The 14069-nt window shown below is 40.7% G+C and overlaps 1 protein-coding gene across 6 annotated transcripts in view; it reads left to right on the top strand.

Moving 5' to 3' along the window:
- Positions 1-14069, top strand: part of KIAA0825 (KIAA0825 ortholog) — a 440138-nt gene that overhangs the window by 240345 nt on the left and 185724 nt on the right. For all 6 annotated transcript variants that reach the window (XR_012800113.1, XM_075593181.1, XM_075593165.1 and 3 more), the window contains 2 exons: positions 7619-7778; positions 13448-13603. Coding sequence is in view for 5 of the 6 variants with exons in the window: in XM_075593181.1 (XP_075449296.1) it covers positions 7619-7778; positions 13448-13603 (316 nt within the window). In the remaining variant the exon portion in view is untranslated. The remainder of the gene's footprint in view (positions 1-7618; positions 7779-13447; positions 13604-14069) is intronic.

Raw genomic sequence — 14069 nt, 5'->3', positions numbered from 1 at the left:
AAATTGGTCTTTCAAAGTTGTTGTTTTTTAAAACAGAAAATGCTAAAAGTATTTTTTCTTACTACAGAACGGATTTATTAAAAAAACCCACACATGCAGGATATTGACTGAACTGCAGCTTTAAAGTATCTACATTGATCTTGAGTAAACCACTAACAGTACGAGTCTTCTTTGCTTCGGGAATCATGACTTGGGACGAGCTCATGGTGGTGACATCGCTACGTGCGCGTGCTTGCGTCCGCGCGCACATCCGGGACTCTTACCTGATTATCTATGGTAGTTCCTCAAGTGCTCGCGGTGCTGCGCGCGTCTGTCAATGCTGCTACATTTTACCGAGACACCTCAATTTGAAATTTCGCGCTGTAGTCGCGTGACGTCACGTCAGCTCGTTCAGCCAATGAGTGCAACCAGCTCCATGACGGGTTCGCCACGCCCCCCGCATCTCCTGCAGCCTGTGCACACATCGCTGGGGCTGCAGGAGTGCACGCGGTGATGCCCACGCCACAATACAGTCTCAAAGCTCACAATAAATGTTACATTTCAACTAATGTATCTACGAGTTCTATTAGAAGATGGATTTAGATTTGCTGGCAATCTCAGTCTGAATTTTTCAGGCACTAGTCCCTGCCCCGTAGAGGAAAAAAGCTTCCCACTGAAGAGAGAGAATGGACAGCAGGCACTGCTAGGCAATTATTGAAGGCTGGACTGCGCTGAGGTGAAAAGTTATTTATTGACCATATGCAAACAGGGATAAAAAGGGAAAGTCCCCCGTAGTAACTCTAACGCGTTTCACCGTCAAAGACAAAGCCCCGTAGGGGTGAAACGCGTTAGAGTTACTACGGGGGACTTTCCCTTTTTATCCCTGTTTGCATATGGTCAATAAATAACTTTTCACCTCAGCGCAGTCCAGCCTTCAATAATTGCCTAGCAGTGCCCGCTGTCCCTTCTCTCTCTTCAGTGGGAAGCTTTTTTCTTCTGTGCACAATGAGCAGCATGGAGCACGCATATCCGGATCACCAGATGTAGTAAGTGAATTTATCTTTAACATTTACGGAGTGTCCCCAGGAGGATTGGTTTTATGTGTGGCTATATACTGTACACTGAAGGGGTCCGGTGCCGGTCGAGAGACCTCCCTCGGTCATCCCTCTCTTGTCAATTTTGCCAACCCATCCCCCACACTAGGGGTTTAGTCATTGGACTTTTATTCACTCCGTTTTCACTCTGGATATATACTGGCATTGTGGAGACATTCTCTCTTGTGGAAACACTTCTACTCTGTAGCACACGTTATTGAGGTGGTCATTTACCTCAATTTTCCCCAGTACCTGCCCCTTAGAGCTCAGCATCTATTTTTGGGGGCCTCAGACCCAGGGAGATAAAGTGACTTACACAAGGAGCACACGATTTGAACCAGGCTCTCTTGTTTAACACTCAGTGTCATTGTTCTCAGTTTGAGCTGCTTACGAGTTGCAGCCGTTATGTGAAACTCTGAGCTACTAGAATTGCTCGATATTTTAAAAAAAAATGCAAGTTTGCGCAGTTTTTTGCTCCCTCTCGGTTTGTCTGTGTGGGAGCGTGAGCGATCGGGAAGAAGCACTTCTAAAGCGAGTTTGGCATGTTATTGAATTTCATGCTCAAAATTCTCTATGAGATACTTATCGAGCTACTAGAATAAGCCCCTGTATCTTTTACTCACTGAGCCACTCCTTCAGCTCAAATTAAGGCATTATAACCCTCTTCTCTTATACTTCATTTTTTCCGTCCGTGTGTTTTCATTTATATACTGTACTTCTTTTGGCTTTGTGCAATGTAATGAAGGTACGTACATATGCATGTCTCATCAAGTTAGATTGGGATTGTGGAAGCTGCAATGTTCAGTATTTATGTAAGCACAAGAGCACTTTAACCATCAGCAAAGCTGGATTCTCTGTCTCAAGGAGGCTGCTATATCATGCACTTTGCAAGCAGACCAGCACTTTATACAAAGGGGATATTGATATGAGATGTTTTTTGGTAGACATTACTGTATATTAAGTTATATTGTATACACGCATATATACAATGGAAGATAGTCTATGTTTTAAAGAGGATCAGTACAATATTGAGTCACTTTTCCCACTTCTGATTTTTTGTTATGTTCCTCTTTTATATTTTTTTATTGATGAAATTCATTGTTATACTACTTATACAAAAACTTGAGTGCACATTTTTTGGGGTAAGCAATGTTACGTAGGAAAAAGCGACAAGTTTTAGCTACCGTCTGCCATAAATGGAGAAGGAAAGGGAGGACTCAAATGTCACTCCTAAGCAATGTGCTTTGGCGACTGCATAGATAGTATTACCAGTTACCGTAATGGAAAAGGGGGATATTAGGACAGATTTAGTGGGAAATATGAGGTTCTCAGTTTTAGACATTTTAGGTTTAAGACGACAGAGCGCCATCCACGAGGATATAGCCAGGAGGCAATTTGAAACTTGATACTGGATTGCAGGAGATATATCTGCGTATAATCTTCAGAGATGATACCTAAACCCAAAAGAGTTAATGATGTCAGCAAAGGATAGTGTGTAGAGAGAGAAAAGGAGGGAGCCCTGAGGTACACTAACAGACAGATCAACAGAAGACCAAGACATGTTAGCAACAGAGGACTGAAAATTTGCAATGGGAGAGGTATGATGAATACCAGAATACAGCTTTGTTGCGGATACCAAGGGAGATTAGAATATGAAGGAGAAGAGGGTGATTGACAATATCTAAGGCAGCAGAGGGATCGAGCAGGATTATAGTGAAAAATGACCATGTGATTCATGTAGATCATTAGCTACTTTAGTGAGCACGGTCTCTGCTGAATGAGCTGAAAGTCAGATTGTAAAAGATCCAGGAGGACAGAGAGAGAGAGAGACAGAGATGTGAAGGCCTCCCCAATGATCTTCCAGATATTTAAGTTGCAAGCCTCTCCTCCACGTTGCTCCAACATATTTTCTTATTTCATCCTCTCATTTTACTTTTGGTCTGTAACGCTTGCGCTCACCACGAACAAGGCGGGACCCCAGTACTGAGGTGGGAGAGTATTGAACACGCCACCCACAGCAGCGGAGGCATGTCTGGAGAGTGGATAGTCAAGGCTTGCAGGGTCAGGGTTGGAGAGAGTAGAATAGTCTTGATACTTGCCGAGGTCAGAAGTTGGAGCCAGGAGAGTAGTCGGTAGCTGGGTGCCGTGGTCAAGGGGTTGGAGCCAGTAGGATAGTCGTTGCTCGTGTGCCGTGGTCAGGGATGGAGAGATATGGAAGGTCAGAGGCAAGCCAGGGTCGATATCCAGAGAAGGGTCCAAAGTCTAGCCGGGTCGGTACACAGGAGATCAAACACAGAAACAGGCAAGGCAAAACAAAAGGAACAGGGACGTGGGAACAGCAAGGCTACAATGAACTATGCTCACCAAAGAAGGAGCGAAAGAGCTGAGCATATATGAGAATAGGTGGCCAATGGGACAGGGGGGTGGAGCGGAGGAGCGGCTACTGTGGAGACAGGGATAGGCTGTGAGGTGCAGGAGACAGGTGGGAGAGAGCAGGAGTATTGACACGCAGCTGGTGAGCGGTGCACGTGCGTCGTGTGCGGGGCGGCCGCGTGTCGCAAGCGGGGGGCGAGCCAATCTCAGTGGAAGCATTGAAAGCCCTCCGTGGGCGCGCACACTCTGTAAGCTGCGCTGGAGTATGCAAAGCATCTGATTTCTTACATGGTCATTGTCTTGGTCTTTTGATATCTCTTGGAATCCATTCGAGTATCATCTCTGTTCAACGATGGTCATTTCTTTTTGCAATATGCCCAGCCCACTGGCTTTTCCATTTCTTCACCCTTGTGACGATCAGACTTTGTTTGCTTTTGAACAAATTCATTAAAAAAACAGATTTGTCTCTATAAATGTTCCAATCTTTCTATCAGCAAAGTTGGCAAACCATCTTTTTGGTTCCTTTTGAAAAGAAGTCATAGAAACTGTAACCTTTAATTACAATCATTATTTCCCCTAATATATATTACTTCGAATTCTTAGGCCAAGGCAAACATATTTACAGTAACCGTAAGATCATGACCTTTGCAAAATAGTTAGGCAGATTTCCTTCCAGTTGTCCAGTTTAGATGTGACATTGACTTGTGTGAGAATCATGAACAAAAACTTTGGAGGAAGTGGCAGCTGTATGCAGTGTGCCTGTCTTGTACGCTACCTGCAAGCATTACTATTCATTAAAATAACCTTCACTTCAAAGTAACACCCAGGCTGTAAACAGCCAGCTTGTATTGCAGAGAACACGCAGCCCCCCAAAAAGTAAAGAAACGTCCGTCTTTGCAAAGTAATTTGTGGCGTTGAAGATTATTGTTTTTCATCATGGTGACCCTGACTTGGCTGGCTGGGTGCATATACAGATTAAGATGAATGCAGTTATTCTTTGGCTGAGGTCTGCCTCTTTCAGGGCACATTTTCCCTAATGACATGATTGATAGGCTGTCCCATATCCAGAGAGGAACTCATTAATCATAGCGCTGACTGAATCCAATCATCTGCTTCACCTGCAAAGTGATGGACAGGAAAGGATACAATTCGGGTGATACACTCCTTTGTCAGAGGGCCCTCAACTTTTTCAATGTCATCCTCCGAGAGAGTAAAAAAAGAAAAAAGAAGAGGTTTGTACCTGCCATGAAAAGAACAGCTGTAAATTGTCCTGTTAATTCCACAGGAAAGCCTGTGTGTTTAGTGCCTGTAATTATATTGCACATACCACAATGACACAGTAGCAGTTTCTAAATCTCAAACAACAAGATTACAGCTCATATTATTTTAAGCTATTAACTCCGTGGGATATTTTGAAAGTGTAAAGTACCACACTGTACTGTACCTGCGTTCTTTTATTCCGGCAGCTGTGTGACCTTCCAGGGAGTCTTACAGTGACCAGTGAAAGTGTTCTCAGAACGAATGTCATTTTATGGGTAGTATGCTGGATTTGTGTCACGTTTGGGTTCCCTTTCTTGGACCAACACAAAAACAATCATACATGGGTATCGCCGTGTATTTGAGGTTTATTTTCACGGCAGTCCTACCTTTTATTACTAATCGCTTGTGATTTGTTTCGGCCTAATTATACGTTCACTTGTTCAATTTTAATAAAAATGGCTACACTTGCCTTGACAATATTTTATTATCAAAATCGGAATCACTTTATCTATCTTTTCACAATAATGTGGGCGTCCTGCTTGCCCTCTATACAAAGTAAAGTGGCTATAAATGGCACTTTATACTGTATGTAGTATTTGCAGCAGTCCACATACAAGAGCAGTAATTACTACTAAGAACTTGTTAAAGCCGCAGTCACTTGAAAATACTTTTATCATGAAAATAAACAAAAAAGCACCCTTTTTTCTTTTTTGTGTATTTCCATGATAAAAATATGTTCAAGTGACTGTTGCTTTAACAAGTTCTTAGTAGTAATATATATAAATAAAAATAAATATAGGGGACCATGTTATATATGGTTTTGAAGCAAAAGGTGGCACTGTGTGTTCATTTGCATGTAATTTCCCAGAATCCCTTGCTGCAGTAGCAGCACTGTGTGCTGGGTGATAATGGTGAAAGGCAGGGTTGCAGACCTGTCTAAGACATGCAAATTAGCATACAGTAATATTTCCATTTGCTAAATAAATATATATATATAAAATTCACAAATGTCTCTCCATTTGTCATGCTCTCTATATCCTAAACGTTTTTAGTCCCCATTTCAGTTGCCATCTCCAGAAGTTTTGTACAGTAAATTAGTTCAAAGCTTGCAATTTAAAATAGGAGTTTAATTACCATTACATTCTACAAACTACAGGTATTTTTTGTCCAACATTCGTATCACTTGTGGTTTACTTATGTCCCACAGATGTGCGTAGACTTGTATTTAATATTTTTAAGGACATGGACCATACTCCTACTACAAAAAAAAGCAAATATAAGGAAATCAATTCCAGATGTCGACAATAGATAACAGTTGATACATGTGAAAGAGGTATAAGGGTGCTCCAGCAACTGGATCAAGCAAAAATAATGTGGAGTGTAACCAGAGATATCCAATGCAGGTAATAAGAATAATATAGAACATATATACAGTCCCAATATCTTGGAAATAAGAATTTATTAAAACGGTATGATGAAAATAAAATATGAATGATAAAATTATACACTTGTATGCACACACAACGTGCTCACAAATATTCTGCAATAAGAATAGTAATGACCTCGGTCACTTCCGTCATACCCTCCTCCGCTGTGGGTAAAAATTGAAAACCTACTCACATCAAGTCCAACCCTAGACACTGCCATCCGCTGCCATCCACTGCCATCCACTGCAATTACCCCATCCCCTACTGTCTTTGCCAATCTCCCAACATGTCACTACCATTGTACAGTCTACAGGGTTTATTTTCTCATTGTGTGCTTTTATGTTTGATGCACTTTTGTGTAATATTTACCTGTATTCCAGTTTCCATTTTGCAAAGCGCTATGTACATTTATTTATTTATAATTTTTTTTACCTGGAAGTAATACATTGAGAGTTACCTCTCGTTTTAAAGTATGTCCTGGGCACAGAGTTATAATGACAAATACATAGTTGCAATGAGTGAAAAGGGTTATACAGTACATTATATACAAGACATACACAGTTAAAGATAATATATATTATAGGCATATATAAGTGGTATAGACCAGATTAAAATGTGAGACAGCTTTTGTTGACGGTGCGTAAATAATATATACATACTGACATACAGGCATTGCACTCTTTTGGGTCCCTCTTGGAAATAATAAATGGCACCACTGATAAAGTAATGAGAAACAAAGTACAGTATTATTATTATTTTTTGCATTAGAATGTTTGTATTTGTTTGAGAAATGTCATTTTATTTTCATGTAGTTTGTGTGGAAGTGATTCATGCTCTGACGTTCCTTCCTTCCATGCTGCATACACTGTACAGTACATGGTCAGTGCCTCACTTTGTTGTAATGTGATTACCGATAATAAGCTGCATTAGACAGCACCTTTTGAACAAAAACCGCCAGTGGCACCAGTTAACACCTTTTCTACACTGTAGGCTAATGTTTTATATAGAAAGCATAGTAGGGAGAAGACACCTTTTTAAAATTATATAAATTGTAAAATAGTGAGATTGTAAGCGTGTAATATTTTGACTTCTACCTACTTTAATGGCTACCCTTTTGACATTAATTTGCTTTTTAGATGGTACCAGACAGGTATTTTTAAGCATACAAAAGAGAGAACAGTGAATTTAACTGTGGGAGAAATATACTATTATACTAATGACAGAAATACACGATTACCTTCTTAGGTAGTCTCTGAATATTGGAATAAGCAGGATATTTTACTTTCCTTTTTCCTATAATGATAGTCATTTTACCAATGCTAGGAACACACACAAATTGCCCTTCTCTGCTGAATAAACAGACACTGCTGTTTTATTTCGGTGTACCTGCCTGTGGGCAGTACTTTTTAAAGATGACACTCAGATGATTTTATTGTGCATTATTGGATTAGCAATGCATAATTGGGTACACTTTCTTTGTTCTAGTGACTTTGCACGGCAAGAAGACAGCTCAGTATTAAAAGACCAAGGCAGCGGGCTTAAATTGACTGAGCAGAAAATAAACATGATGGTCCTGGATATCTGCCACAAACCAGGTGGCGGCGAGTACCTGAGGCAAATTTATCACATCATCCAGCTCAATGAGGTAGGGAAACTGCCTTTTTGCCGAGCAATTAGGTGTGTACTGGGTTGAGGCAGCGTATGCTGGCAGCTAAGGGTTAGTCAAGGAGGTGGTAATACTTCTTAAAGTCAATAGCAAACTCTGCATTGCACTATAATATGGAGTTTGTTCTGCATTGGACAAAAAAAAAGAGGTTCTTTTGCAAGATGCAGTGCTGATTTATGAATTTACTTAACAGTTCAATGGCTATTCCAAGCTGAGGAATGAATGCAGCCAATTACAATTAAATATAAAATGCTCAGCATAGAGCGATAAAGCATTTTCTGTATTGGGTCTGTACTCTGTCCTGTGTGACGCATTTATATTTTTCAAAGGCAATGTACATAAAGTACATGTGCAATAGGATCTTTATGTTCATGCCAGTAATTCTTCTCGCAGTGTTACGATATAAACGGGTGCCTAGGAACTTCAGCCCTGTCAGTATGAACAAGAAAATACATGAGAAGCGAGGGTGGAATTAGTCACTGGTGCCCATAGCATGTACAAATATTGGGAGAGGACAGCCATATCCTCATGTTTGCAGTTTGTAGAAGGAACGAAAGCAATACAAATGAAGTTATTGTACAGCGAACATAAGACAGCACAGAAAAGAAGCAATGATGATGGCTATTAAAGTTAAAACATTAAAAAGTTGTCTGCAGTGGCAGTGGCGCTTGAATAAAGTCACTATGTACCCTAGCACTGTGTGTTTGCACTGAGCAAGATTAAAGTGCAGTGTCAACTGATCTTTACAATCCACAGGGTTTATTTGTATATTTTTACAACTATTTTATTATGTGGAGGATGTATGCAACCTGTCAGGTTTGCTGCAGTCATCACCCGGGGGTCAAACCAGCTTCAGGAATAGAAATTGTAACAAACATCATCCTATATTTCAGGTCTCCACCTTGGCAAAAAGTTTTATAGAGACTGAAAAGTGAATCACTGTATTGTGAGTAGTGAATGGAGACGCTGAACACCGCAGTCCTGCTTCTCACATGAGCGGCCAAAGATTCTTTTGCACAAACTAAGATCTAAGCAGACTACCGAGTGAAAGTGCTCTTATTTCACCGTTGTCTCATATATTTATTTGTTTTTAAGAAATATCCCTAGTATTTGAAAAAGATACACGTTTCACACCTTTTTTCTGCTCTCCACATCAAAATGCATGAACGCTGTGATGTTTTTTATACAATGAACCACTTACACAGATTATACTGTACATAAAGATACAGGCGGTATGAATTTGTTGATAATGAGTACAGCACTCTGCATGGTAAAGGTGCAAAAAGTGTGCCTTGGTCAAATATTATGGCACCTGATGGTGCCTCAGACTCACCTGCAAATTAGTGATGTTCTGATCATTGTATATTGTCTGTGAAATATTGCATTACATTTAAAATACCAGAAAAAATGACAATTTAAGTTTAAGAAATACTGTCATTCTGATCACTGCGTAATAGTTAATGCAAAAATGGCTAGTAATTAGGGGTAGCGCTGCATCCCCTCCTCTATGGGAGATTGGCCCTGGTACCATTGTATAGTGGTGTGCTTTACCTGTTGTTTCACAAGAGGGCTGAGGGTATGCGATGGTGTTGGGAAAGCAGGACAGGCTTTTGATGTAGATACTTCAGTTCAGTCTCTGCAGTGCTAGTTGTCACAGTCCCCTAATGTCATCTAGTCCACCCCGCAGGGTGAGATACAGCTTACAACTCCCAGTACTCGGAGTGGCACACTCCTCAGGGAACTGGGAAGAACCCTCACACAGACTGACTACAATTTAGGTGTGCCTCATCCTTAGAGCAGGGGAGGGCACCAGGCCTGCACCCAGGATTGGGCAGCACACAGACCAAGTCCCATCTCCACTCCTGCCACGCAAGGAAGCTGTAGAGGGGAGGGGTAAACCTAAGATGTGCCTAACACTGCCTGAATCTACCAGGACTTGCGTGTTAGGGAGAGCAGATGATTAGCAAGAACCAGCCATGGCTACATAGGTATTAAGTGTCTTTATGATCAGTTGGAACTCTGATTAACATAACTGGGGATAAACCAATGGGGGCATCAGGAATTGATTTAAAAATAAAATAAGGTGTTGTGGAAAAGGTTATGAAAAATGGTATTATTCTATTAAGATAGACTGTAAATAGACACATGCTGCATACATTTTCCATACATTCTACTGCTAAAGAGTAAGATAAGTTGAATGCATGCCTTTGAGATGGAGATTATTATATTTACCAAGAGATTTCTGCAAAAGACAAATAGTGTATCATTTACATAATATATTATTTCCTTGTGCATTCGGTTTCCCTTTTACACTTTAATGATATGCAAATGATACAAATTATTTCCTTCATGTAATGTACATAAAGAATGAATGTCTTTTTAAAAAATTAACGGCAAAGACATGCGTACAGATGCAGCCGGACTTACTGTCTCTGAAGCTGCTACTGAAAAAGCTTCCGGAGATTGTCCTGCTGCCACATAGCTCCGGATAGGCCATGCATCTGGATGCCCCCCTTCCACCCAACAGTAAACCTCCATTGAGGTCTATCCAATATGTTACTGACGAAGGCAACACAGTGCAAAATATTACAGATGCTTTTCTGTGCCCAAAAGGGGGGCATATCTGCATAGAAGATTACTGTATGTGACCCCAATGAAACTAGCTCTTAATTATAAACTCCCAATTTCCACATGCTTGGAGACTCTCCTTTCATTAAAACCAGAGACATAACATAAAACACAGACAGAGCTCAGTTTTTAGCACATCTAGTGAGACTCATACACGGTACAGTGCCTAAATATATATGGAATAACTAATAAGTAAATGGTCTTTTAGTTTGACATTTTTGGCCAAAATTGTTGTAAGCCCCTGAGCCAACGCCAAGGCAGACCACATATCAGGGGTCCCTAACGCTAATATAAATTCTTAATAACCTGTTTAATAACAGGAAGAATGATTTATAGTAAATCTGTCAATATTAGCTGTAAAGTTCTGTCTGACTGAAGCTTTTATTAACCTGTACATTACCAGGAAAAGCACTCTGTATTAGAGATGTCTCAGCCAAACTGCAAGCCAAAGTTCTGTCTGACTGAAGCTTTTATTAACCTGTACATTACCAGGAAAAGCACTCTGTATTAGAGATGTCACAGCCAAACTGCAAGCAGGCAAGTTCCCCTGAGTGGAAGATGCTATGGAGTGAGCCCATAACCATTTAAATGTGGGAGGGGGTGAGCTTAAATTAAGTAGGAGGTTGCCAACCTCCAATCAGCTATGACTAGCTGGACAAGAATTGTAAAACATACTGGACACCTAACAAGCTCCAATTAAACCCCCAAAATACCCACAACATATATATAAGCATATGAGTGTCAGAAGAGTGCTACTGAGCTGGCAATTGCATTAAAACCAGAGACATAACATAAAACACAGACAGAGCTCAGTTTTTAGCACATCTAGTGAGACTCATACACGGTACAGTGCCTAAATATATATGGAATAACTAATAAGTAAATGGTCTTTTAGTTTGACATTTTTGGCCAAAATTGTTGTAAGCCCCTGAGCCAACGCCAAGGCAGACCACATATCAGGGGTCCCTAACGCTAATATAAATTCTTAATAACCTGTTTAATAACAGGAAGAATGATTTATAGTAAATCTGTCAATATTAGCTGTAAAGTTCTGTCTGACTGAAGCTTTTATTAACCTGTACATTACCAGGAAAAGCACTCTGTATTAGAGATGTCTCAGCCAAACTGCAAGCCAAAGTTCTGTCTGACTGAAGCTTTTATTAACCTGTACATTACCAGGAAAAGCACTCTGTATTAGAGATGTCACAGCCAAACTGCAAGCAGGCAAGTTCCCCTGAGTGGAAGATGCTATGGAGTGAGCCCATAACCATTTAAATGTGGGAGGGGGTGAGCTTAAATTAAGTAGGAGGTTGCCAACCTCCAATCAGCTATGACTAGCTGGACAAGAATTGTAAAACATACTGGACACCTAACAAGCTCCAATTAAACCCCCAAAATACCCACAACATATATATAAGCATATGAGTGTCAGAAGAGTGCTAATGATATGCAAATGATACAAATTATTTCCTTCATGTAATGTACATAAAGAATGAATGTCTTTTTAAAAAATTAACGGCAAAGACATGCGTACAGATGCAGCCGGACTTACTGTCTCTGAAGCTGCTACTGAAAAAGCTTCCGGAGATTGTCCTGCTGCCACATAGCTCCGGATAGGCCATGCATCTGGATGCCCCCCTTCCACCCAACAGTAAACCTCCATTGAGGTCTATCCAATATGTTACTGACGAAGGCAACACAGTGCAAAATATTACAGATGCTTTTCTGTGCCCAAAAGGGGGGCATATCTGCATAGAAGATTACTGTATGTGACCCCAATGAAACTAGCTCTTAATTATAAACTCCCAATTTCCACATGCTTGGAGACTCTCCTTTCAGCATGGAAATTAGATTTGGTAATATTGGTGAGAGTTGGGTCCCACGTTATTTTACCTAACTTATAGCAAATTATGTATTTTGCAGACAAAACCTGTTGAAAACTGCTTTGGGCAAAATAACGTGGTTTACTTTTTTTTTGTCCCCACTTATTCCATCTTGAATTACTGAACATGTTTTAACCACTTCAGTGCCCCATAACATGCAGTGTTCATCACTGGCTTCTTGATGACCCTTATGGCTTATACACACACTGTCAAATCAGTTTTGCTAGTGTTAAGACCTAATAAAGACAGCAGTTCTCAGTAAGCAACAGTGTAGATCAGAATGGAATAGAAGTACCTTCTACTACAGGGGTCGCTAACTCCAGTCCTCAAGAGCCACCAACACATTAGGTTTTCAGGATATCCCTACTTCAGTAATTGAAGAAAGAAGAGAAAGTCCCTATTGGGTGCACTCAAAACCAAAGTAACGGATGGTGGATTGTAAATGAGTTAAAAACGAACTTTTAATACATCAACCTCAAAATAATTGGGACGGGTAAATACAACAGGATAAATGGTAAAAACAAGGTCAAAGTTAAGTGTGTAGGAGTGTGATAACTGGCCACCTAGTACGGCTGGCAGGGGGTAGGTGAAGTAATGATCAATACTGATGATCCAGTGAAAAGTAACCCTCCTGTATGTACAGTATAAAATCATCAGAGACTGTGACAGATTGACACAATACAGTTGAACTCCGTTATAACGCGGTGCTCGGGGGCCACAGAATGAGACCGCGTTATAACCGGGATCGCGAAAATAAAAAATAAAATTTTTAAACAAAAGGGCTGCCACGATCATGAGTTCCGCAAGGACCCCGTTACACGAGCCTGCACGCCCGCCTTGTGTTCTGGCGGTGTGTGCACGGTGCTTCACCGCGATCTGTAGGTTCCTTATTTTGGCATGGGGGGCGGGGCCATGACACGAGCACAAAGCAGCTCACAGCACTGCAGTAGCCCCACAGAACTGAGAGCACACAATCAACAGGTAGGGAAAGTGTGTGTAAAAGTAATTAATCTTAAAATGCTTCATATAAACATTCAAACAGTTTCTTTCTAACATACCAAAATAAAGTTCAGAACTCACAAGCCTGTTGTGATAAACCATTTTGTATTCATATACTCGTGTGCTTTTTTCCTCTAGGAGCACCTGAATGAGGCATTGTCTTTCCAGTGTCCTGACAAGACATCACCCCATTCAAGACCTTTCCAGTTGACCTTGGCCAGTGTTGAAGACCAGCTTTTATCCTTCAACCCTTTGCACATGTTCACTCTTCCAAGCTCAGGTGTATTCTGTGAGGTAATAAAATTAACAGTGAATTACTTCATGCACCTTATATATAAAATATTATATTTAGTAGTACAGTATTTTTTACTTCTAACATAATTCTCCACAGATTTATCTCCTATATCGGTATATTTTCGTAGTAGTATGCATTTGTGTAATTTGACGATATATGTAGATCATCATGATGTGCATGTGTGTGTGTGTGTGTATATAGATATGATTATGTGCAGGCCCTACATTTCTGGCATCTCCATTCTTACTTCTGTTAAGTATGATCACGTAGGCCGGCAAAAACAAAATACATTGATCCAATTGAGGTAAACATACCTCCAGCGACATGCTGGAGAGGAGACAGAGGAATTTGTTCTTGGGAGGGGACGGCCACGTGAGTGGTTGAGCCAATGAGGGCAAGCCGCTCATTTCCACACCTCCCTGTCTCCTCTGCTTCTCTCCTCTCCTGTCTCCTCTGTCTGTTCAA

This window comes from Ascaphus truei, chromosome 1 (assembly GCF_040206685.1).
Source record: "Ascaphus truei isolate aAscTru1 chromosome 1, aAscTru1.hap1, whole genome shotgun sequence".
Taxonomy (NCBI): domain Eukaryota; kingdom Metazoa; phylum Chordata; class Amphibia; order Anura; family Ascaphidae; genus Ascaphus; species Ascaphus truei.
This window is presented reverse-complemented; position numbering and strand designations above follow the sequence as displayed.